The sequence below is a fragment of the Harmonia axyridis genome, chromosome 2 (genome assembly GCF_914767665.1).
Source record: "Harmonia axyridis chromosome 2, icHarAxyr1.1, whole genome shotgun sequence".
Lineage (NCBI taxonomy): Eukaryota > Metazoa > Arthropoda > Insecta > Coleoptera > Coccinellidae > Harmonia > Harmonia axyridis.
The window spans coordinates 1,839,028-1,864,552 of NC_059502.1; the positions used below are offsets into that span (position 1 = coordinate 1,839,028).

General features: G+C 34.8%; 3 protein-coding genes across 5 annotated transcripts; 1 reads left to right on the forward strand and 2 right to left on the reverse strand.

Annotated features, from left to right (window-relative positions):
- The first annotated feature begins 1,083 nt into the window (after positions 1-1,083).
- On the forward strand, positions 1,084-21,401 carry LOC123673875 (transcription initiation factor TFIID subunit 1). 2 transcript variants are annotated; one of them, XM_045608603.1, is made up of 30 exons: positions 1,084-1,332; positions 1,534-1,631; positions 1,694-1,758; positions 1,817-2,005; positions 2,097-2,318; positions 2,432-2,614; positions 2,713-3,011; positions 3,085-3,308; positions 3,522-3,681; positions 4,597-4,837; positions 5,093-5,227; positions 5,305-5,471; positions 5,806-5,983; positions 6,040-6,181; positions 6,527-6,657; positions 8,207-8,428; positions 8,928-9,068; positions 10,055-10,360; positions 10,612-10,750; positions 10,860-11,162; positions 11,330-11,477; positions 11,969-12,140; positions 12,221-12,463; positions 14,407-14,551; positions 15,586-15,879; positions 15,936-16,078; positions 16,455-16,583; positions 18,377-18,539; positions 19,786-20,001; positions 21,111-21,401. In XM_045608603.1, exons 1-30 carry the CDS (start codon positions 1,196-1,198, stop codon positions 21,308-21,310), a joined length of 5,535 nt encoding a protein of 1,844 aa, XP_045464559.1. In that variant the 5' UTR covers positions 1,084-1,195; the 3' UTR covers positions 21,311-21,401. The 2 variants fall into 2 exon arrangements, with proteins under 2 accessions (XP_045464559.1, XP_045464560.1); XM_045608604.1 differs by having other exon boundaries at positions 1,085-1,332; positions 8,943-9,068.
- On the reverse strand, positions 21,324-22,844 carry LOC123673880 (telomere length and silencing protein 1 homolog). Of its 2 annotated transcripts, none has more exons than XM_045608613.1 (4): positions 22,593-22,844; positions 22,420-22,534; positions 21,845-22,337; positions 21,324-21,656 (listed from the first exon to the last, which is right to left on the reverse strand). In XM_045608613.1, the coding sequence occupies exons 1-4, from the start codon at positions 22,688-22,690 to the stop codon at positions 21,505-21,507; spliced, it is 858 nt and encodes a 285-aa protein (XP_045464569.1). In that variant the 5' UTR covers positions 22,691-22,844; the 3' UTR covers positions 21,324-21,504. The 2 variants fall into 2 exon arrangements, with proteins under 2 accessions (XP_045464569.1, XP_045464571.1); XM_045608615.1 differs by having other exon boundaries at positions 22,598-22,829.
- A 1,204-nt stretch (positions 22,845-24,048) lies between these two features.
- Positions 24,049-25,373, reverse strand: LOC123673879 (epimerase family protein SDR39U1). The gene is made up of 4 exons (XM_045608612.1): positions 25,217-25,373; positions 24,853-25,161; positions 24,433-24,800; positions 24,049-24,376 (listed from the first exon to the last, which is right to left on the reverse strand). Exons 1-4 carry the CDS (start codon positions 25,242-25,244, stop codon positions 24,173-24,175), a joined length of 909 nt encoding a protein of 302 aa, XP_045464568.1. The 5' UTR covers positions 25,245-25,373; the 3' UTR covers positions 24,049-24,172.
- Between the last annotated feature and the right edge of the window lie 152 nt (positions 25,374-25,525).

Below are 25,525 nucleotides of genomic sequence, written 5' to 3' on the forward strand. Positions count from 1 at the left end.
CCATCTTCCCTATTCAAAATTTGGGGGTGAGGGTTGTAGTAGCAAGGGTTGAAGCGCTATGTGCCGTAACCTACATCTTAAGTTGTCCCCCTCGAAACAGAAATCGACCTGTCCGAGCATTTCTATCGAAAAACTTTATTTCGTCTGTAATCTCGTCTGTTTCGTTTTCAAATGGCCACCCTGTATATAGCCTAGGGCGGCAAAACTGCGGCCCTAGGCCGAGACACAATTTGGGACCTTAACAAAAGTCAACTTTGCCAAAAACTCAAATTGTTTTATCGGGGTGTTGGAATAATTGAAAGCATGGATTTCAACTTATCTAGTCGATTTTTATTAATCTTTCTTCAATATATCATAATGCTCTATCCAAAATTGTAAAATGAAACGAATTTTTAATTTGGATATTAAATCACTTCCTCAAGAGCTTCATAATCCAACTGATTTTCTTCTATGTCTTGCTTCTAGGCAATATTCTTAGCATCATTTAATAGCCTTTCGAAATCAGAATCACTTCAACATGTTTTAAGGAATCTTTTGAGTTTTGCTCCAAGCTCAGGACACATCTTAAGGCTGTTCAGGATTGAAGATTCTTCGTAATACCGAATTTTGAATCGGATCTGATCAGAAACAAAAATATACTATACGCTTTTTAGGCGGATGCGTTTAAATAAAGCGCATCCGCCAGATTTTTTTCTAGGATTTTCCTATATAGCGACATCTGGGAAAAGTAGCTCAAACCAAGCGATAATAATATCTTATACGTTACAGGATTTTATTCGTGGTTGACTGCGCCAAGAATAAGTTCAGTGAATTGTGTATAGATGACTTAAAGACAAATTCTATACTAAATTGAATTTTCGTGAAATAAATTGAAACTAAGAAGCAGATTTGTAATGTAATGCTTTTTCTTTCAAATTTTCCGGTTTTTTTTTTCTCGAAATTTATCGAAGGTTTCTATGGTTAGAGTATACCTCTATGATATCCATAGAATATAGAATAATTATTCTGAATAAGTAAAAAGTATTCTTTGCCTAAAGCATAGACCTAATATCCAGGTCTATGGCCTAAAGCAACAAATACTGACATTCCAAACCAAAAAATAGGTTATATTTGTTTGTTTGGGAAGATTTTTGTCAACAATATTCCTTATTAATAATTTAATAAAATATAACTAATTCCTTCAATAAAAAACAGCATGGCCGATAGCGATGAAGATAACAATGATTCCATAAACCTGACAGGTTTTTTGTTTGGTAATATAGATGAAAGCGGTCATCTCGAAAGTGATATTTTGGATTCTGAATCACAAAAATATCTTTCTTCTCTTGGCAAGTGAGTTCATTTCAACTATCATAATATTCAACTACTCACTAATGGAATTCAAATAATTTTTCAATTCATTGAAATCTAATTCTTATTATAATGCATCTTTGACTTCTTTAAGTTCCTCGAATGTTACATCAATATTTGGCAGTGTTACAGTTTCATTCGTAGAAAGTGTACTGAAATTAACAATTATTGAACTTATTTCAGGCTGGGCTTAGGTTCGTTTTTGAAAGAAGTTTTCAATGAAAATGATGCATCTACACAAGAAGATTCATTTGAGCCAAACAACATTAATGCTTATGATGGTAAATTTCAATCAAACATAAAGAAATATTGAACCTATTACATAATTTTTTTTTCATTACAGAAGAAAGTAAATCACCATCTGCTGTAGATTTTTCGGATATAAATGAATTAGCAGAAGAATTTGAAGTAAGTTGGTTATTAATTTAGGTATGAATATTTCCATTTCTAAGTGAATTATTTTCAGAATGGAGACACCATAGCAATAAAGAAAGAACCAAATGATGGATTTCTCATGCCTCCTCCCCCGGCGCCTCAAGAAACAGATCCTGAAGGAGATAAAAAAAAGCTGGAAACTCCACTCGCTGCTATGTTGCCTTCAAAATATGTAGATGTTGATGTTAGAGAATTGTTCCCTGATTTCAGACATGGCAAGGTAGGATTTTAATAAAGCTAAATTTTTTTTGGGGTTTTAATTTCAGTAGATACAGCAATAAGAAATATTTCAACGATGATTTTTCTCGTAGGTACTTAGATTTTCCAGGTTATTTGGTCCAGGAAAACCTAGTAGCCTACCTAATTTATGGAAAAATGTTAGGAAAAAACGCTTTAAAAAAAGGAATAGAGAATTGAACCAACAACAAAATGATTCGGATTCTAATTCTGACGAGGAAAATCCAAAAAAGAGGGGTTGGTTCATCGAATATGGACCCGATCCCAAACCAGAGGAATGTAAAAGTGATGATGAAGTAAGTAATGCAATTTTGCTGCCATTGTAAATATGTGAATGTAATATTTTTCAAATAAGTTGATGAACAGTGAAATTGTTCTTGGATAGTTATTTTAATAAACATATTTTCAGAAAAAATTTCTTAAGCCTGTGGAACAAAATAAAGTTGACGAAAAACAAGAGACCCAAATGAAGGATGATACAGGCCCAAAAGCAGCTGACTGGAGGTTTGGTCCAGCTCAAATGTGGTATGACATGCTGGAAGTTCCTGAAAATATGGAAAATTTCGATTATGGTTTTAAGACAAGCAAACAGGTACGTCTTTCCTCATAAATGGTCCCATATTCGAAAAAATATTGTTGTTCAATCACATGTTTCAATGAAAAAATTAGTACGATTAACTCGTTTTTCAGAAGGAACCGGAGAGGCAAGAAACGGAACCGAAGGAACCCAAAGAAGGCGACGATTTTCCCGACGATGCGTTTCTCATGGTAACGCAGCTTCATTGGGAAGACGACGTTGTATGGGACGGTAACGACATCAAGCACAAGGTTCTTCAGAAGTTGAATTCCAAGACAAATGCCGCTGGTTGGGTTCCCAGCAGTGGTAACAGGACTGCACAAGCCTTCAGTCAGCCGGGAAAAGCCATAGGTGGGGCCACTGTGAGGATGCCCCCAGCAGCTCTGCCCGTAATGAAACCGAAGACACCGATGTGAGTTTTAGCCATTATTTAATGGCATAATAATTCTGAGATAACGTAATTTCAAATTTTTCATTTATTTCAGAGGACTACTGAATAAACCGAAAGATGATGTAGACGACACCTGGTACTCCATTTTTCCTGTTGAGAACGAGGATTTGGTGTATGGACGGTGGGAAGATGAAGTGATATGGGATGCGGAAAATATGAAATCTATCCCGAAACCTTCCATACTGACTTTGGACCCCAACGATGACAATATAATATTGGGTATTCCTGACGATATAGATCCATCCAAACAAGTTGCAGGTGGGTATTTCTATTTTTCGTTCGGCTTCGAATTTTGGGCTTTGCAATCACGGTCTAGTTGGTTTTTCGCCTAACGTTTGACCTTCAACTGCAGTAGGCATCAGAATAATCCACATCGATTCAGTAGTTCAGTTGTAGCAAAACGTCAGGTGAAGAATCGACAAGAAAGCTTGGAATTTAATTATTCCATTCGAATTTCTGTTAATTTTCCAGGTCAAGCAACCCCCGTCAAGGTCAAGATTCCTCATCCTCACGTGAAAAAATCTAAGATTCTTTTGGGTAAAGCAGGAGTGATCAATGTGCTCCAAGAAGATCTACCACCACCACCACCAAAATCTCCCGATAGAGATCCCTTCAACATATCGAATGACGTGTAAGTTTTTTTCATTAATTCTGAGTGATACAGAAACCAGTTCTGCCAACCAACATTTCTCTATTAAAAAATCGCTAAACCATATTCATTGAATCTGTAAATTAGAGAAAATAATGTATGAATTTCATTAAAAATTCCGGCATCTTCATCTTTCACGTTGTTCCTCTTAAATTTCGATGAAATTTGGTCCATTTCATCATTTTCGCTGTCCACTTGTCCGATTTTGATGAAATTTGGAAATAACGTTCAGTGGGGGCTTGGTTTTTTAGGGTTGAAGGAGGAGAACGCACAATGCCTACAAAGCGTTCTCAATTAAAAAATCGCTAAACGATATTTATTGCAATATTTCATTAGTTCCAATAAAAAATCAGTAAATAATGTATAAATTTCATTAAAATTTGGTGAAATTCCCGACATCTTCATATTTCACATTGTTCCTCCTAGATTTTGATGAAATTCGGTCCATTTCATCATTTTCTTGTTCCGCTTTTCCGATTTTGATGAAATTTGGAAATAACGTTCAGTGGGGGCTTGGTTTTTTAGGGTTGAAGGAGGAGAACGCACAATGCCTACAAAGCGTTCTCAATTAAAAAATCGCTAAACGATATTTATTGCAATATTTCATTAGTTCCAATAAAAAATCAGTAAATAATGTATAAATTTCATTAAAATTTGGTGAAATTCCCGACATCTTCATATTTCACATTGTTCCTCCTAGATTTTGATGAAATTCGGTCCATTTCATCATTTTCTTGTTCCGCTTTTCCGATTTTGATGAAATTTGGAAATAACGTTCAGTGGGGGCCTGATTTTTTAGAGTCAAAGGAAGAGAAAGCACAGTGTCTACAAAGCGTTATGTTTTGTTTATTTTTCACTGGGAAAATAACCATTAAATCACTTATTAATCCTTTTCAGGTATTACATGCCAAGGTCTTCAGAAACTACTTTGCGTATGAAGGTCGGAAGTGCCAACTTGATACAGCATTCCACACCGGTTGTGGAGCTCAGGGCTCCGTTCATCCAAACACATATGAACGAGATGAAACTGAGAAATTTCCACAGACCGCCAATGAAGAGATTCTCGCAAGGTTCACTGTCCAAACCATGTCCACATCCGGTTTCCCCGCTAGTGGATCATATTCAGAAAATGGCACTGGTAAGTATCTCATATATGTTAATTTTTTAATTTTTTGCTACTTATTTCCATATTGATTCTTATTCTTTATTTATCATAATCAAAATATATTTTACTTCTTGAGATATTTTCAAAAAGTACTTCTATATCTTTTAAAAATGAATTTTCTTAATAGCTTTTTTTCTTATGCCAGTCGTTGTCAAACCATTATAGGTTTTGCTGCACGAATGATCATACATATTCGTATTTCATACTGATTTCTTATTTCGTTTTCAGCAAAGAGAATCGGAGAGGATGGCATCCGGTGGTGGTGATGTATTCTTCATGAGGACACCGGAAGATTTATCCGGTAAAGATGGTGATTTGGTGCTCATCGAATTTTGTGAAGAACATCCACCTTTGATGAATCAGGTAATAAAAACAAAAATTCAACTCGAAATATATTCATAATCAGCCGTTATCGAGCTCATCTTAATTCTTATGTTCAGGTTGGAATGTGCTCCAAAGTGAAAAACTATTACAAAAGAACCGCTGGGAAGGATATGGGTCCTACGAATTATAAATACGGTGAGATGGCCTACGCTCACACCTCACCTTTCTTGGGTATTCTACATCCCGGTCAAACGATACAGGCTTGCGAGAATAATATGTACAGGTGAGTGTCACGTTTGTTGGCATATTTATGGAAAAATTCCATTAATTCCATTAAAAATTCAATGAATTAGAGAGAATAATGTATAATATACAAAAAAGTAGCTGTACTGTTATAATAGAGCATCATACGCAAATATGCGATGTTGCACACTCCACTGTTGCATTGTTACTGATATGACATTTCATCCCGAAGGTTACCACCCACTTTCCCCCCACTACATCTACCTCCCTCCCTGTACTATCCGTTCCAAAAATGTCGGGCTTCCGTAGTTCACTCTGCATTATTTCAACAAGACCTGATTATTTTGCAATAATTTGTATCCGCCTTTTTTCAGAGCACCTATATATGAGCATGCCATTCCTCAAACTGACTTTTTGATAATCAGAACTCGTCAAGCATATTATATTCGAGTTATCGATGCTCTATTCGTGGCCGGACAGCAGTGTCCTCTATATGAAGTGCCAGGTCCAAATTCCAAACGGGCTAACAATTTTGTTAGAGATTTTCTGCAGGTATATTTCTTGCTACAATATTCTTGTCCGGATTAAATTAAAATTCTGCGTTTCAGGTTTTTATCTACAGGTTATTCTGGAAAAGCAAAGATAATCCTAGAAAGATCAGAATGGACGAAATAAAAAAAGCGTTTCCCTTGCATTCTGAGAGCAGCATTCGGAAGAGGTTGAAGCTATGTGCGGATTTTAAGAGAACTGGTAAGTAATCTATATCTGAATATGTATATACGACTAAAGTTGGATAAGTTACACCATTCGTAAATCTTGAACTGACCCGATTAACAGAATAACTGTTAGAACATCAAGAAATCCAGGAAAAAATAAGGATATTCCGGCAATTCCATAACCCAAATAATTTTCCACCAATATGACTGACTCTGAACCTGTAATATTATCTGACAGTTGACATTTGACTGACATTATATCTGTCGGTCGGTTGTTCTACTTTGGAATTATTTTTTCATCTGAATTTCAATCAACGTAATATCTTTTATATGTTTTGCTGTTGAGCCTACATCTTCTATTATACAATAATTTTTGCAGGAATGGATTCTAACTATTGGGTTATAAAACCTGAATTTAGATTGCCAACAGAGGAAGAAATACGTGCCATGGTATCACCTGAGCAGTGTTGCTCCTACTTCAGTATGGTTGCTGCCGAACAACGATTGAAAGTGAGTTTACGGAATTTATATACGATATGTTTTATACCAAGTATATACAGGGTGATTCACTGGGATGGCCTATTAGACGTTTATGGAAAACTAATCATAATTTTGAGCTGAAAATTTGTATATTGGGGTTTGAGACAATGATCTTTCTCCCTAAAATATTTTCAGATCTCCACAACTTCCGGTTATACCGGAAACAGACTACTACTTCCTTATTTCTAATGGCACACCCAGTATATTATTGCATCATTAGATAGCTTTTTTATGGCAATTTTGGCAATATGCCATACCTTGGGTAAAAATTCAAAGGTTCATGAGTTATTGGGATTCTTATGAAAAAAAACGTGGCGATGAGGATTCACATTTTTTTGAATATTTCAGCAGAAAATGCTTTTTCTCGAGAAATTTTTTTTTTCTATTCCGCGAATACGTAGTATTATAAGACTGTTTTCGGCTTGGACCAAAAATGTACAGGGTGCTTATAAGAGGATCATGAACTTGGACGACTCAAATTCATCAAAACTCAAGTTTTTTAAATTAGAACCTATATTTTTTATTATTTAAGTTGATACTACGTACAAAAATAGTGAGGGTTACTTAAGCAAACCCTATACCTAAAATGAGTACTTCAAGAGTTATCGGGGAAGAACTTCCAATGAGGAAAAACCGCTATTTATAACTGTGTTAATAACTGTCTGTTGCTTCCGGAAAACACAGAAAGAAACAGAATTCGATGTTTGGATAACTAAATTTTACATTTCATGAATTTCAATTAATTTTTCGTTGGGATTGTTGAGAAATCCATAAACCAATACAATTTTCAATTACGAATAATTCATAACAATTCTTGATATGTCAAATTTAGTTATGATATGTTTTTCGGAAATCGCAGACTACTCCACACAGTTATAAATAGCGGTTTTTCCTCATTTAAAGTTCTTCCTCGATAACTCTTAAAGTATTCATTTTAGGTATAGGGTTTGCATAAGTAACCCCCACTATTTTTGTACGTAGAATCGACTGAAATAATAAAAAATATAGGTTCTAATTTGAAAATCTTGAGTTTTGATGAATTTGAGTTGTCCAAGTTCATGATCCTCTTATAAACACCCTGTACATTTTTGGCCCAAACCGCAAACAGTGTTATAATACTACGTATTTTCGGAATCGAAAAAGAAAAGTCCTCATCGCCACCATTGTTTTCATAAGAATCCCAATAACTCATGAACCGTTGAATTTTTTCCCAAGGTATGGCATATTGCCGAAATTGCCATCAAAAAAGCTATCTAATGATGCAATAATATACTGGGGGTGCCATTTGAAATAAGGAAGTAGCAGCCTGTTTCCGGTATAACCGGAAGTTGTAGAGATCTGAAAATATTTTAGGGAGAAAGATCATTGTCTCAAACCCCGATATCCAAATTTTCAGCTCAAAATTATGATTAGTTTTCCATGAACATCTAATAGGCCATTCCGGTGAATCACCCTGTATTATCGCCAAAATGAACTTTTTCTAAGGCAATAGCATACTCTAAATTGTTTCTTCATACAGGACGCTGGTTATGGGGAAAAGTCAATTTTCACTCCAGCAGAAGATGACGATGAAGAGATGCAACTGAAAATGGACGATGAGGTAAAAGTGGCACCATGGAATACAACAAGGGCCTACATTCAAGCAATGAAAGGCAAGTGCTTACTACAGTTGACAGGCCCTGCAGATCCTACAGGCTGTGGAGAGGGCTTCAGTTACGTCAGAGTTCCTAACAAACCAACGGTACGTATCTTCTTGTTACTTTATATTCAAAAGATTCACAACAAGGTTAACGTTTGAGTTTATAGAAAATAACTATGGAAAACTCCTTTTTGAAGGTTTCTTCATTGGAAGAGTCCTCACCTTTCTGAATGGCTGTATTAAAGCCCTTTGCTAACTTATTAGCTTACAGAATACGATGTATTCTGATTTCCAAAAAAACATTAAAAAAATTATTAATTAACAGTTGGGCTGAAAAGTTCCTAGGCTAACATAAGAAAAATACCATTTTGATAGTAGGATTTGTCGTAAGCCTCAAAATGGGCCTCAGTTTTGACTTTAGCTACCAACAGCTGTCAAATTTATTCACGTGTCTTTTGAAGGTTAAGGCAGATGGATTTAATACTAGTAGCTCCATCTATGTGTTAGCCTACGCACTTATCAGTCCTAATTAGTGTGCAAATTGTATATTCTTTAATTTTTAACGACATAAGGCGTTTACTCATATACTATCTACGAATAGCGTTCGTTTTTCCAGCAAAGTAAAGAAGAGCAAGAATCACAACCTAAAAGAACTGTAACAGGTACGGATGCTGATCTCAGACGTCTATCTTTGAACAATGCTAAAGCATTACTAAGGAAATTTGGTGTTCCGGAGGAAGATGTAAGTATTTTCACTTTTAGTGGTTTCAGAGTTGTAGCCTTCAGAAATGTTGTTTTTCCAACAATATGGATTCTAGTGCAAGGAAACTGAGTTGTTACTAGTAAATTATATTTCAGAAATTATGTAATGCATTCTGCTGAAATTTTGCGACAATAGGTAGGGCATGTAAAAAAATTAGGTATTTAAAATTTAGCTTCTCTGCTCCTTCATCAATTGGTTTTTCTGAAATCTGTAATTTGTATTCAACTACACTGAGCAAAAAAATTAACGCACATTCTGAAAATCTCAATTTTAATGAAAGTTAACTCTACATTGACTTTATAATTTATTTCTTATGTTCTCTCGGGAAGGTTTTGAACGAAACAAGACACATTAAATGGAAGAAAAATTCAGGATTTCACCGAATCTTATATGAAAGAAGAGAAATAAACAATTTTCAAAATACTGGAATGCTGATAAGTGATTTAATACTTGGTATTTCCACCCCTTGCGTTGATTACAGCTCGGCAACGACGGCTCATACTCAAAATGAGTGATCTTAAAATGTTCTGATCTAATCCTTCCCAGATTTCTCTGAGTTGGATTCCTAAGTCATTAAGAGTAGCTGGATGATTTTCTGAACTTCTCAGCCTTCTATTGAGGTTGTCCCAAACCTGCTCAATCGGATTGAGATCTGGACTTCTTGCTGGCCATTCCATTCGAGAGAAGAAGAACCTTGAAAGTGGATAACATATGCATGCATAATTCTGATAAAAATAATTATCATTGAAAACCTTCAGTTGTAGAATTAATTTGAGATTTCCATAATGTGCGTTAATTTTTTTGCGCAGTGTATTATCACTAAATGTAAGTCAGTCTTTATGTTGATTTAGTTAATCGATTTACTAGCTATTTTCTTTAGTTGTAGTTTTGAGAATTCTATTTTTTCTCTTTATTGATATTGCTATTTCTAAGTGAATAAATATGTATAAATATATTTTGCTTAGATTGAGAAATTATCACGTTGGGAAGTTATTGATGTGGTGAGAACCCTATCAACGGAAAAAGCGAAAGCCGGAGAAGAAGGAATGGACAAATTTTCCAGAGGTAATCGATTCTCGATTGCTGAGCATCAAGAAAGGTACAAGGAAGAATGTCAGAGGATATTCGATCTCCAGAACAAAGTTCTGGCTAGTTCAGAAGTACTGAGTACTGATGAAGGTGAAAGTTCCGATGAAGACAGTGATGAGGACATCGAAGAAATGGGTAAAAATTTGGAGAACATGTTGGCTAATAAGAAGACAGTGACACAGGTAAGAAGAGTATTTCAAGCTTCTTTCAAACCTTCCTAATTGGATTTCCCTTTATAATACTCCTCGTTAATTGATAGTAACTTATTTCAATATTATCAATCTTCATACCACCCTGTTGCAATGACATATGTCAAACAGAAATCAACACAAGAAATGTCAAAAAAATAATACACAGTGTTGCCATTATAATCATTTCAAAATGTATCATTCCTATTAGAAAATCCTTAATAACAATTCACAAACATTTTTAGCTGTCACTCGAAAGAGAAGAACAAGAAAGGCAAGAGCTAAGAAAAATGATCATGGAAGGAGACGAAAAAAATAAGGACAAGAATAAAAACCGCAAGGACGAAGAAGAGAATCAAGACAATGGAAACTATGGACAGCAAGGTAAGTAACGTCAAGAGTGTGAAACTAAACCCGAAATTTTCTAACCTCATAAAAGCCTTCATCGTTAAAAGAGTAGTTTTAAACAATTTACTAATATTGTTTCCGACAGGACGCGTATTAAGGATAATGCGGACCTTCAGGGATTCAGATGGGAAAGAATTCACTAGGGTAGAGACAGTGAGAAAGCCTGGGGTCATTGACGCTTACGTCAAAATTCGTACCACCAAAGATGAGGCCTTTATCAGACAGTTCGCGACGCTAGACGAGGCACAGAAAGAGGAGATGAAGAGAGAGAAGAGGAGGATACAAGAGCAGTTGAGGAGGATCAAGAGGAACCAGGAGAAAGAAAGATTGGCTCTGGGTCAACCTGTTTCTCTATCCCACTCTGAAAAATCTCATGCCAGTAGTAGCGGTAAGTGTGGAAGTAGGTACACTCTCCAGTACCGAGGTGTATAAGGCAGGGATCATTGGATAGCCTTGTTGATGATCCCACCAGTGCGCGATAAAATAACTTTCGTGAAACCTGAAACATACTCGAATATCTGGCTTGAGTTAATCGATGCTGTTTTTCTATTTCAGCCGTTACCAATACTCCAACAATGTCCAACTCTTCAAGTGCTGCCAAGCCCCAAACGACAACGTCTCCTTCGAAATCCAGAAGGAAAACCAGGTTGAAACCCGATTTGAAGCTGAAATGCGGTGCTTGTGGCAATGTCGGTCATATGAGGTAAGAAGTCAAATAGAACTTATTATGGAAGGCTGATTTTCTTTTAATAAATGCAGAAGAAGTAAATATAGTGCCTCTCCTAGTGGCGGAGTATTAGAAGTATTATAAATGTATGTCTCTAATTATGAGGCAAATCCGTTCATTCTGCCATACCTTGTAGAACAAAATGGTGCTGGAATATCTCAGTTATATGTCATTATTATATGTTGGTACTCGGACCTCTCCTGTCAAATCTGTCAAAACTTCTGTGATACAGAAAACAATTCTGTATAATATAATATATACTGTATAAAGTATATTTATGGAAATATTCTATTAATTTCAATGAAAATTCAGTGAATTAGTGAAAATAATGTATAATACTCTTACAGTAGGCTCTTTCTAACACTCGTTTTTTAGTTTTGAAGTTGTAGAAGAATATTACTAATTCCTTCTGCGCTTTTATGCTATTAATAGAATTCGATTGAATTATGAAATTAATTCATTTTCAGAACAAACAAAGCTTGCCCTCTGTATCAGCAAACCGCTGGAGGAAGTTCTTCCATGAATGTTGCAATGACCGAAGAACAAGAGGAAGAAATCGAGAAGATGATGAACACCGATGATGAAGACTTGGTCAATGTTGATGGAACGAAACTAAAACTATCTGGAAAGATAGTCAGGGTAATGTATCTTTCAACAATAACTTTAAATCCTTGTTGACCAAACTCGACTGCTCAGTCCAATAATTTTTTTTATTTCAGCACGTCGAAGAAATAAAAAGGAAGAGTCTCATGCTTAAGGTGCCAAAAGACGCGATGGGCTCAAGGAAGAGGAGAAGAGGAGGGAATGATCTTCATTGTGATTATTTGAAGAAGCCCAACAAGTCTGCTAATAGGAGAAGAACAGATCCTGTGGTTGTGCTGTCCACAATTTTAGAGAGCATTCTGAATGAAATGAGGGACATGCCAGATGTTCAACCATTTTTGTTTCCGGTTAATCCTAAAGTAAGTTTAAATCCAATCAGTTAATTGTATACAGGGTGCTCGAATGGGAAAATATTAATTCTTGCAGTTGGGTTCTAGTTCTTCAGGGTTTTCCTATGATAGGTTTCATTTTGAATAGCCCGCTATTCATGATTCAAGATGGCGAGCGAAGAGGATGCGTTAGATGAGCTCCGCTCGAAAAGTGCGAGTATTTCTACAAAAATTAAAGAAATCAAGGCAATTTGTGTTCATTGTAACAGAAAAGTAATTGAATTCGTCAAGTGCGCGAAATGTAAAGATATTTTCCACCCATCCTGTCTTACGCAAGCGGCGACGAAGAAATCCACATTGTGCATTCATGAAAGTGAAATTTCTGAGGAAATATCCGAAGATCCCAGAGTGTTATTGCATATTTTCCAATTGCGAATACAATATCTTGAATCCCTACTCAGCGAAACCCAGAGTAAAAATTCTATATTGGTTCAAAACAACGAATTATTGACGGAAAAGGTGAGAAATTTGGAATCTTCTAAAAAAAACGAGAATCAACAACAAAAAAAACCCGAAAGTCGAGATAAGGATCACAGTCAAAGTCAACCTTCTCATATCTAGTCTATGATTGAGTCAACTTCTGTGGTGCAGAAATCCTCTGTGAACGAACAGAAAGGTCAAAATCGTCAAAGTGACAAGCTAACCTATTCTTCAAAAGTAAACAAGGGTTTAAATTCAAGTATAGTATATCCAAAGTCACTTGGAGGAAGCCAGATTATTTCGATAATAAATAAGTTGGCCAAGTTTCCAGAAATTCCTTTTGGGCCAGTGAATTTATTGCCTAACACTACTTCCCAATAAATCCCTGTATTTAGCGGATCGCAGTATCCACATCAAAGGCACATCTGGACAAACGTTTTTACGGACTAGTTCAAGTGACTTTGGATATACTATAACAAAGTACTTAAAAATATGTTACCATCAACATCTACCACAGATGTAACGGCGATTCCAAATGAAAATTATAATGAAAACAAAACAATCGTGGAGAACAACAAAAATAAGGACATTACAACACCAGAACAAATTAATTCTGGTTGGAAAACGGTAATTAAAGAACGAATATTACAAAATAAAGACAAAATTATATGCACTGGATCTAATAATAATTGCGGAATAACGGGTGCATTAAGGAAGAAATGGATGTATGTAGGAAAAATAGCGGGAATTGTTAAGGAAGAGGACATTATAAACTATTTGGGAAAAATGGAAGTAAAAGACGGAATAGAAGTGCGAAAACTAGACACGAAGGGTTCAAATTCGGCGTTCAGTGTGGGTGTTGCATCAGAAGAACTATTTAAAAAGTTGGGCGCCCCAGAATTCTGGCCTGCAGGTGTACTGGTGAGAGAATTTTCCTTTCGCGGATTCTTCTCTAGGAATAACAAAAATTGAGCAAGCTACAAACTCTAAAGATTCAAGAAGACAGTCAAGAAACATCCAGCAAATGCCGCGGTATATAGCACTGAAGAATATCTAAATTAATTTTTTTCTTTTTTCTCATTACTGTTTGGACATGTGTAAAATTATGTATTTTTAGCACGAATAAATTATTATTATTAAAAAATTATTATTATCTGGGCAGCTGTCAATGTTGAAGCTGTCATATTTTGATATTTGACAAGTAAAGACTATGCCATTACTTAAAACGGAACGATACACACCTCAACAACGCATTCACCACAAAAATGGTGAAAATTTGCTATTTTGGGTCATCGTGAACCACCATATCAGCCGGCAATAGTGAAACTGGTGGGAAAATTTTGAGCTGTTGGGGCAAGTTGATGATGTAACAAATCGAAACCGTGTGCGTCGCTCAAGAACAACTGAGAATATTGATGCTTTGGCCCGTAGTGTTTTTTTTTTTTTGTAAAAGGATATTTTGAATGATTTCTAATTGTTTATTTTTTTTATAGGCGGTTTCTGATTATCACACCATAATTACACGACCTATGGATCTGCAAACGATAAGAGAAAATTTACGCCAAAAGAAATACACGAATCGAGAAGAATTTTTGTGTGACGTTAATCAAATTGTAGAAAATTCCACCCTTTATAATGGTAAGTCTGATAAAATTATTTTTGAAGAATTTCAAACAATATTCAATATTACATGTATACTCATTTTTATTCATCAATATAAAAGTCTTGAACCAAAAAACACTTTTACAGTTGCTTATTTTTCAATTAAAGGATGTGAACTCAAACAGTAACTGTGGATATTTCAGGTAGCAATCGAATAAAATTTGGATTTTTATTCCATTTAACTTAATATACAGTAGATACTATATACAGGGTGGGCAAATAAGCGAGGTAAGCGGCTATATCTCAGGATTTACCCATCGTAGAGACTTGCGGTAAAAATTTTTAGGACGAAAGTGTACAAGAAAACACACTGGAAATTGTTTTGAAGTTCATACCTCTACCGCTAGGGGGCGGTAGAGGTACTGAAAACTATCGCTTTGCGACCTTCAGGTTTTTTCATGCAAATTTGATGGAATTTCTGTTTCAGTTAAGAAAATCCTATCATTACATTTGAAATTTCGGAGTAAAATGAACAAAACAATGACCTTCTGACTCAGCGCCCCCTATCGAAAGCAGCAGAAACAAATTTATCATAACTATATTTTGTCCTCAATCAACAAGATATTATCTTTCAGACGAGATCTAATTTGCTCAAAAATGTTGAGCCAAACTGAAGTTACAAGCATTTCAATCAGTCAGATTTCTCCCTTTTCCCTACCCTTATTTGATGTCGTAAAATCGAAAGTGACAATTCAAAAAGATAGAGAATTTTCCAAGGATTACAGTGATGATATTTTTTCTTCAACTTCATATGAAACATTTTCGAGTAAAATTCATTTTTCTACTCGACGGTAGCTATTACGCCCCCTAGCGGTAGAGGTATGAACTTCAAAACAATTTCCAGTGTGTTTTCTTGTACACTTTTTTTAGTGGTAAAATTTTTTACCGCAAGTCTCTACGATGAGTGGATCCTGAGATATAGCCGCTTACCTCGCTTATTTGCCCACCCTGTACATAAGATACCCTATTGCCAGCACTGTATGAAAAAATTATATTGATTATTTTCTCAGGTGCATCGAGTAGCCTTACTTTAACATCCCAAAGAATGCTGAATAAATGTCTCGAACGCTTATCGGAGAAAGAAGATCGTCTGATGAGATTAGAAAAAGCCATCAACCCATTACTCGATGATAACGATCAAGTAGCTTTAACATTCATCCTTGACAACGTGCTAAACCACAAATTGAAACCATTCAGTGATGCTTGGCCTTTCTTGAAACCTGTAAATAAGAAATGCGTGAAGGACTATTATACTATAGTCAAGAAACCTATGGATCTGGAAACTATAGGGAAGAAGGTGTCAGGTAATAAAAAAGAAATTTAAAATTTGCGAAAAATGGTAAGATAATTTTCGTTTCAGCTCACAAATATCATAGTAGATATGAATTCCTGGAAGACGTACAACTAATTTTGGAAAATTGTGCTTTGTACAATGGAAAAGATGCCGCTTTCACCAAACAGGCGGAGGATCTTGTCAAAATTTGTAAATTCGCTTTACAAGAGGTGAGAATTATTTATGATATAAATATTATGTTTAATGGATTCGGTCCTTACTTGGCGGAAATTCATTATAAATAAAATAAAACGAAGTAATTTCCACTATATTATTTAATTGTTAGCAACAATTGTTTCGCCACACTGTGGCTTCATCAGGCTACATCAGTTCAGAAATGTAGCCTGATGAAGCCACAGTGTGGCGAAACAATTGTTGCTAACAATTAAATAATATAGTGGAAATTACTTCGTATTATTTTATTTAAATATTATGTCCTTTTTTTTAGCAATATACAAAATATCAAATCATAATTAAATATTTGGAAATTATTTTTATTAATTATTATTTCTTTTTATTTATTTTGTTGTATGATTTTTTCTACAGTTCGATGACCACCTCGGTATATTGGAAAACAAAATATCTTTGGTAAAAGAAAAAGCATATCAAGAAGATGATCAGGCATGGATGGGCACAGAGGAGGAGAATTTCACTATAACTGAACCAGATAGAATGGTAATTTTTTTTCTCTATTTCAGTATCGTAATGAGTTCATTACAGTACTAAAAACAGTGCTGTAATGACCTCATTACAACATTGTTTCCAGTTAAATTCTTTGTGTTGAGGTTGTCTACACTGACTTCCGACTCTATCAATTTTCAACACACGTCAATTGTCAATATAATATAATTTGGATAAAGTGAAATTATTTGCAACATTATTTATTCGCAATTACTCTCAATTCCGGTGGTGTTAAATCGATTTCGTCAGACATAATTCACAAATTGAATGCGTAATTTTTTTTTTTTTTCATTTATTTACTTCTTTAATAATTATATATTCTTTCAAAATTTTTGTAACAGTCACACCAACTACCAAGATACAATACAAAAGTCACTAGGATATATAATCTGAATTTTTCATTGTAAAGGGTGTTTTTTTTTTAGAGCTATAGAACTTTAAATTGCAATAAAACAACGATGGATTATTCGATTGACATAGATTTTATTTATCCGCAAGATAATCTTGTGGCATTACATTTTGAATATGATTTCTGGCATATGACCGCCACGGCTGGCTCGGATGTAGTCCAATCTGGACGTCCAATTTTCGATGACTTTTTCCAACATTTGTGGCCGTATATCGGCAATAACACAGCGAATGTTGTCTTCCAAATGGTCAAGGGTTTGTGGCTTAGCCGCATAGACCAATGACTTTACATAGCCCCACAGAAAGTAGTATAGCGGTGTTGAGTCACAAGATCTTGGAGGCCAATTCACAGGTCCAAAACGTGAAATTAGGCGGTCACCAAACGTGTCTTTCAATAATCGATTGTGACACGAGCTGTGTGACATGTTGCGCCGTCTTGTTGGAACCACAGCTCCTGGACATCATGGTTGTTCAATTCAGGAATGAAAAAGTTAGTAATCATGGCTCCATACCGATCACCATTGACTGTAACGTTCTGGCCATCATCGTTTTTGAAGAAGTACGGACCAATGATTCCACCAGCCCATAAAGCGCACCAAATAGTCAGTTTTTCTGGATGTACATACACTTGAGGTTTAGCTTCACTCCAAATGCGGCAGTTTTGTTTGTTGACGTAGCCATTCAACCAGAAGTGCGCTTCATCGCTAAACAAAATAAAATGGACATAGTGCGCGATACGTATTCCGTACAGAACCATTATTTTCGAAATAAAATTGCACTATTTGCAAGCGTTGTTCAGGCGTGAGTCTATTCATGATGAATTGCCAAACCAAACTGAGAATAAATCACTTGACAGCTGTTAAATCGGTCGCCATCTTGAACAGTAATGCCAACTTAAAGTTGTATACCTCGAAAAAAACTCCCTATATTTCGACAATATTTTAGAAAACTTGACTGAAATAGAGAAAATATCGTCTAATACTCGTTGTAGAAGACAATTCCAACACTCATGCTTTCGAAAACTAGCTTCTTCGTCGTGGGTTTTCGTATTTCGCATTCGTGTTGGAATATGAGCCCATTCTGCAACTTGTTTTGTATACTATTGTGTTCAATTACATTCCAGATATTTTTCAACACATCAAAAATGACTCGTTTGAAGTATATTTTTCCTTAAATCTACATATCAAATCTTGTTTAGAGTTGACAAAATGACGTGAGGAGCACAATTTTTTTGATTATTATAGGTTTTACTTATGTGTTCAATCAATCAACCAGTTGATCAAAGTTTTTTAATATTTTGATAGTGTTCATTGTCCTAGTAAAGACAAAAATGTACCTTTTGAAATGTTTCCCCATATTTCCATCTCGACAAATTTCAGAGTCAAATGAGTTCCCCTGATGGCGGGTCTTTCATGATGAAATCCTCCATGGACGAAATGGATTATGTGGATGTTGAAGGCGAACACCCATCACAATTCAGTAGTCCGTCGAAGGACAGATTGACAAAAAAAGTGAAAAGGGAGTCTGCAACTTTGGAGGAAGGTAAGGAAGAATTGAATTAATAAGTTATTTGATTCGGTACTAGGCAAAAAAGAGCCATTCAACTAAAAACAACCATTGGTCATGTACATCTTTAGAGATGAGCGATACCGTGATTTCTAGATCACGTTGTGAAACGTGAACGTTACTTTATGATATCAGTGAAATTAAAGCGTGACGTGATCACTGTTTAGGTTGCTTGTTATTAATATTTGTATGAATCACCCAAACCTTAGTTCGTTTATCTTTGCAACTCGAATTGGTCACTCTTATCATTCAAAGCCAAATTAATGAAAAATCATTATGAAAACATCCATTTTTCTTACATTTTCAACTCTTTTCCTTAATTCAGATTTAGTTAGGAACGTAACAGAAGGATATCGATTTTTCAAATATTTCCTCAAATTTGAAGAGGTGGTTTTGAAAGATAATTTCAACTTGCATAAATTACAAGTAGCATAATTTACATCAACTTTTGTGAAGAAAGCCCAAAGATTGCTGGTCTTTCGCCTGTTATTATTCTTTCGCCTATTATTATTATGTCTCTGACCTATTTTCGTTTATTTTTTATAATACAGAGTACCATTTATTGCTTCGGTCGGCAACTTCAATATAGAAAGAATTTCTTTGGGGTTGTTTATCAAAGATAAGCATAAAATTAGAATTTTATTGCCATCACCAATTATGCAGTAATTCAGTAGTTATTATTTGTTTGTAGCAAGTATTTATTGTTTAACTAGTCCTACAAAAATACTTCCTAAAGCAGGCGAAGTTGCCTAAGATGCTGAGATTGTCATAAAAATATGCAATTATGTTAGTCGAAAAAGGTTCTGAAGCAATAAAAACATCAGGCTGCCTTCATAATTTACGATTGCACGATGATATGCCCTGAAAAGATCTGTGAAATGTTCAAACAGTGATCCCGTCACGCTCTGTATTCCTTTTTCGGAACCGTGACTACCTGTGACATTCTGATATCAGTGATTAAATCACAGTTCGTGAAATATCGCTCTTATCTATACATATTATATATTTCGGGGCATACAATTTGCTCCTTCATCAGGATGCTAAAAAAATCGGACCTACCAAGAATGCAATTTTTATTTGTATATTTTTTCCGTTTCCACAAAAAAAAATAATAAATGCCAAAATATTGTAAGTTTTCATGGCATGTCACTAGGGTGATTAATCGAGTGATTCTTCTTGTTTTTTTCGCTGCAACTGTTCTCAAACCGACGATTGTTTTCAGACTTGCAATTTTCGAGTGAGGAGGAATTGGATGAGGTGCCCCTTCACGAATTTGAGGATTCGAAAGGTGATTTTCTCATTCCTGCTGAATTACCGCTGGATGGAAATGCAGCGGATGATGACAGCCAGCAGGTAGCCGAGGCAATGGTGCAATTAGGTAGTATGGCTTATTATCAAAACGAAGGTGAAGTAGGAGACAACATTATGTACAAAGAAGGTAGATTATTAACATTTGTACATAATATACATTACAACTAGAACTAACTTTTTACATTGTAGTAAAGGGCGTTTTTTTAGAGCTATAGAACTTTAAATTGCAATAAAACAACGATGGATTATTCGATCGACATGAATTTTATTTATCCGCAAGATAATCTTGTGGCATTACATTTTAAATATGATTTCTGGCATATGACCGCCACGGCTGGCTCGGATGTAGTCCAATCTGGACGTCCAATTTTCGATGACTTTTTCCAACATTTGTGGCCGTATATCGGCAATAACATCTCCTGGACATCATGGTTGTTCAATTCAGGAATGAAAAAGTTAGTAATCATGGCTCTTTACCGATCACCATTGACTGTAACGTTCTGGCCATCATCGTTTTTGAAGAAGTACGGACCAATGATTCCGCCAGCCCATAAAGCGCACCAAACAGTCAGTTTTTCTGGATGTAACGGTGTTTCGACATACACTTGAGGATTAGCTTCACTCCAAATGCGGCAGTTTTGTTTGTTGACGTAGCCATTCAACTAGAAGTGCGCTTCATCGCTAATGGACATAGTGCGCGATACGTATTCCGCACAGAACCATTATTTTCGAAATGAAATTGCACTATTCGCAAGCGTTGTTCAGGCGTGAGTCTATTCATGATGAATTGCCCAACCAAACTGAGAATAAATCACTTGACAGCTGTTAAATCGGTCGCCATCTTGAACAGTTATACCAACCTAAAGTTATATACCTCGAAAAAAAACACCCTAACATTACAACTAGAACTAACTTTTTACATTGTAGTATTTTAGATACACTAGTAGAGGATTTCATTGAACTTTTATTGCAATGATCCTCGTAATAATATCAATATAGGATTTTTTCTTAGAATTTTACAAGGAATCTCTCATTTTACTTTATACCTCCAATTTAGGAACACTCTGTGTAGTTGGACATCCACATAATAATTTCCACTTATCTAATATCATAGTTCAGATGCATAGAAAACAGAATCCCAATCATAATATAAAGACTTCTTAATGCTATGCTAATATTAGTGGAAATTATTTTGTTTTAACAGAAAACATGCTGAATCGATATTTCTATTTGTAGATGAAAGCATGGATCTAGACCCCAACTACGATCCATCAGATTTCCTGATGTCCGGATTGCAAAAAACAGCAACTGAAGTGAGACCCCATGATCAGGACCATCTCAAGATTCATGACGATTTGGCTGTGAGCGATAGCGATGAGGAAATGCCATCGCAGGAAAATATGAACGAAGATGATGGAGGTGAATTGTGGTTTTAAAAATAGGATAGAATTCATTTTATGTTATATATATTTTTATTAAGATTTGATAGTTACATAGTTGATAGAGTAAAGATATCGTTGAAATATATATTGTGTTTTTCTTCTTGACACCAAACTTTCTCCCTCTTCCGATCAGATTCTGAAATTTCTTCAGCTTATGTTTCTATTGAACAAATTCAATATATTAAGCCTCAGTGTCTTTTGAATTGTTTTTTGAATTTTTCAAAATGATAATCGTCTGTTGCCTTTTCATCCTTTTTCGATTTTTTACTTGCCGGTTCATCGTCCTTTTCAGATTTTTCTTGCGTTTTAATGATTAAGGCAGTCTTTTGTTCTGCATTCGCTGTAATTACAAATTAATATCATCAAAACTGAATAAAAGAAATATTATGCAATAAAAATTAAATCACTATTCAACACATCTACACAGGATTTAACAAACTGCTTAAAAGAACAAACCTTACAGATATTATTACCAATATTCATATAATAATCAAGTTGAAGAGATACCAAAAAAAAAGTTAAACTTACATTTGTTATGTTGTACAAAATTTACAGCGATATTTGTTGGAACAAACTGAGATGGGCCATCATTCTTATTTTTATTATCATTTAACAACCGCAGTTTTGCCTCTTCTGTTGCTTCTATATTTCTTATCTTTGCTTCAATTCCCAGATCGATTTCTGGGATCCCACATAGCATTTGATTAGACAACATCTCTTCTGATTTTTTAGCTGTAGACTCTCGTAAATGTGTTGGGACAGCCTGTAGAGCTGCTTCTTCTGGAGTGGTGTACTTATTAGAAGGTTCTTCACTGTTTTCATTTTGTTCTGTTTTTTTGGTTTTATTCAATTTTTCTTCGATAAATTTCATCATTTCTTCATCTTCGTCTCTTTTGTTAGTTTCCACAGAAAACTGGGTGCCAATACCTGTATCATAAGCGTCATCAACTTGCTTAATTTTCCCACTCTTCAATATATTCATATTCAATAGACCTCCTGTTTGAATTTTGAAAGGATCTTTCTGTAATAAAAATTTGATGGCTTCTTTAATAGTTCTATTGAATCAATATTCATCCTTATATTCGTAAGATCAGAATACTTACATGAATTACTTCATCTTCAATTGATATTTTCTTTCCAATAGCTAAAGCAATAACATTTACTCCATGAGGTTTCTTTCGTAATTCTTGTAGTTCTCTCATTTCACATAATTTTGAACTGTAAAAAAATTGAGTTTAATGAATTCGAACATCGAAAATATGTTAATTCAAAGCACCTTACTTCTTCAATGTTATCGTCATCATCTTCAGTAGAAAGTGGTTGTCTTCTAGGTTTTTTCTTAATTCGTTTGAAAGTAATTGGTTCTTCAGACATCTTGCGGAAGAATATAAGTTCTAAGAAAAATATTTAAAAGATAATACTCCTCTCCCTTTGATTCTTAAAGTGGATGCCTTAAATACAGACTAAAATGGAATATTTATCAATCATTTCAAGATCAACAATGGGGTTATTCTGTCAACATATTTTGACATTAAACGTCGACCATATTGCGACATCTACGAAGAGTAGCTCTAACTAAGATTTGGTAGTGACTTATACGTTACAGGATTCTACTCGTCGTTGGTTGAGTTTACTAAATTGTGTATAGATGGCTCACAGGCAAATTCTGTACTAAGTTGGATTTTTGGAATTTCAAAGAAAAACTGACATAATTAATGTGCCATCACTTCTGTATTGAGTTTTAGGACATACACCCATTCTTCTGATGATTTATTTCATCTAGATCGGGTATAAATCAATAAATACCAATTTATAAGCCTCAAATTCTGCTCACTAGAGGGCAGGTCAAACTCCTTGAAATTTTTTCCATAAAATTTGGAATAACTCAATTTTGGAGGGGTCTAGGGTAGATCTGATTGCGAAAAGAGATTCGGCATAAAAAACTCTTCATAACACCAAATTTTGAAGTCGATCCGAAACAAAAATTTTTTTTGGCGAAAAAATATCCAAGGTTATAGTCTTGGTTTTTTCGAAAAAATCGACCGGTCGAATTCAAACATTTTAGGGTGGTTTTAGAGGGTTTCGAAGTCGTAAATTTCGAATTTGGCATTGATTCTCACCAGAAAAAATTTTTTCACAACTAAAAAGCACTATTTACACAGAATTGGGGGCCTGCATACCCATTTTCATACCCCTTCAGATTTTGGTCACCAGAGGACAAAGCAGACCGCCTTGAAAATTCTTCTCATAAAACTCAAAATATCTCGAAATAGAGACCTATTAGAAGCAAACTGATTGCAGATTAGTATCCAATGTGGTCAAATGCTTCTCCTATCAAATTTTCATGCCAAAAAATTGATTTTCTCCAACGAGCGAATTTGAACATATTTTTGTGTTATTTAAGGGATTTCAAGATAGTTCATTCCAAATAAGGCATCAATTGTTACCAGAACAAATTTTTTCTTTCATTTGAAGGGTAATATGTATATTGTTAAATAGGCCTTGTCACTAGTACTTGCACTGTATTAGAGGTCAAGAATAAAGAAGTAAATAAATAAGGAATATAAGCGTTCGCTTACGATATTCAAAATTGGAATCTTATGTAACTATCAACCTGCAGATGTGCATTCAAAATTAGCATATCACATGATGAAAAGTATAAATTGGAATATCTTCCAAATTTGAGTTAACTATCTTGCGAAGTAAAGGAGCTTTGAGAAGAAAAAAATGAATTGCAAAAATCTTTTAATTAATCTCAATAAGTACAACAAATCATCTTTTTATCACATAGCTTCATTCAATCAGTAGGTAACATTCCACTATGAATGTTAATTTTTCATTTGAATATATAGAAAATCAATTGGAAGGTTTTGCAACTATTTCCTTACAGGCATCTTCTATATTTGGGAATTTATAAGTGAATCCCTTATCTAATACTCTTTTCGGAAATACTTTTTGTCCTTTAGTTAGCATACTAGCTCTATCTCTTCCCAACATGATATTAAGCATCATCTCTGGTACTGGGAAGAAATTAGGTCTCCTCATTGCTTTGGCAAAGGCCTAAAATATGAATAAGCAATAAATTCCAGGTTCAATAGAAAATAAGAATAACTTACCTCAGAAAAGTCTGAGTTAGTGATAATTTGTGGAGCAACTCCATTGAGAGTCCCATTTAATTTTTCATTTTCAATACAGAACAAGAACAGTCTACAGAGGTCCATCATATGTATCCATGGTAAGTATTGCGATCCAGGCATGACAGGACCACCTAATCCAAAAAAGAATGGTGTGTAAAGTTGTTGAATCATTCCACCATTTCTTTCCAGAACCACACCAGATCTAATATTGACTTGCCTACAAGCATTCTCTTCTAAACGAGCTGCCTTTTCCCAATCTAAACACATTTTTGACAAAAAGTCATATCCTTCCACATCTGAATATTCATTATATTCTCTTTTGATATCTGGTTTATAGATTCCAACACCTTGAAAGCGATTATCCAGTAAAAATGAAATTATATCTCATGCATTTCCCACCTGAAATTGTTACAAATACTTTTGGCTTGTGATCAGCATCCATTATAGCATTTGCTAAAGCTTTATTTGTATTTATTCTAGAGTTATACACATTTTGCTTGAATCCAGGAGTCCATCTCTGTTTCATGTCTAAGACATTTTGACCCGATAGATTAACTACAGCATGAACTTTTTCTGGAAGTCCTTTAGATGTGAGATCGTTCCAGGATATGCTCATAGGACTAGGCATTCTTGAAACAATTTGTATTCCATATCCATTTTTACGTAAGAACTTACACAGATGTGTTCCAATGAAACCAGTTCCACCAGCTGCATAACAATAGCAAATGAATTCCAAATTCCAATTTATTAAAGGAAAACTCACCAACGAGCACTGTTCGCATTTCTGACATGTTCAGTTTGTTTGATAAAAAAAAGAAAATTTAATTGTAATGAATATTCATTAGAATAAATACTTTCATTTAATTTCGTCTCTTTAAAAAATTGACATAATTAAGGTTATGTTTTGAAAATTCATATTTTGATAGTTCTATTAGGCGATGAAAATAAATTAATGCAAAATGACATTCGATTAATACAATCATTTTAATGAAGAGGAAATGATCCCCATTAAAATGTTATCCAATTCAACTTGCAACAAATTATTAGTACCATTTATAGTAGTTCATTTGGA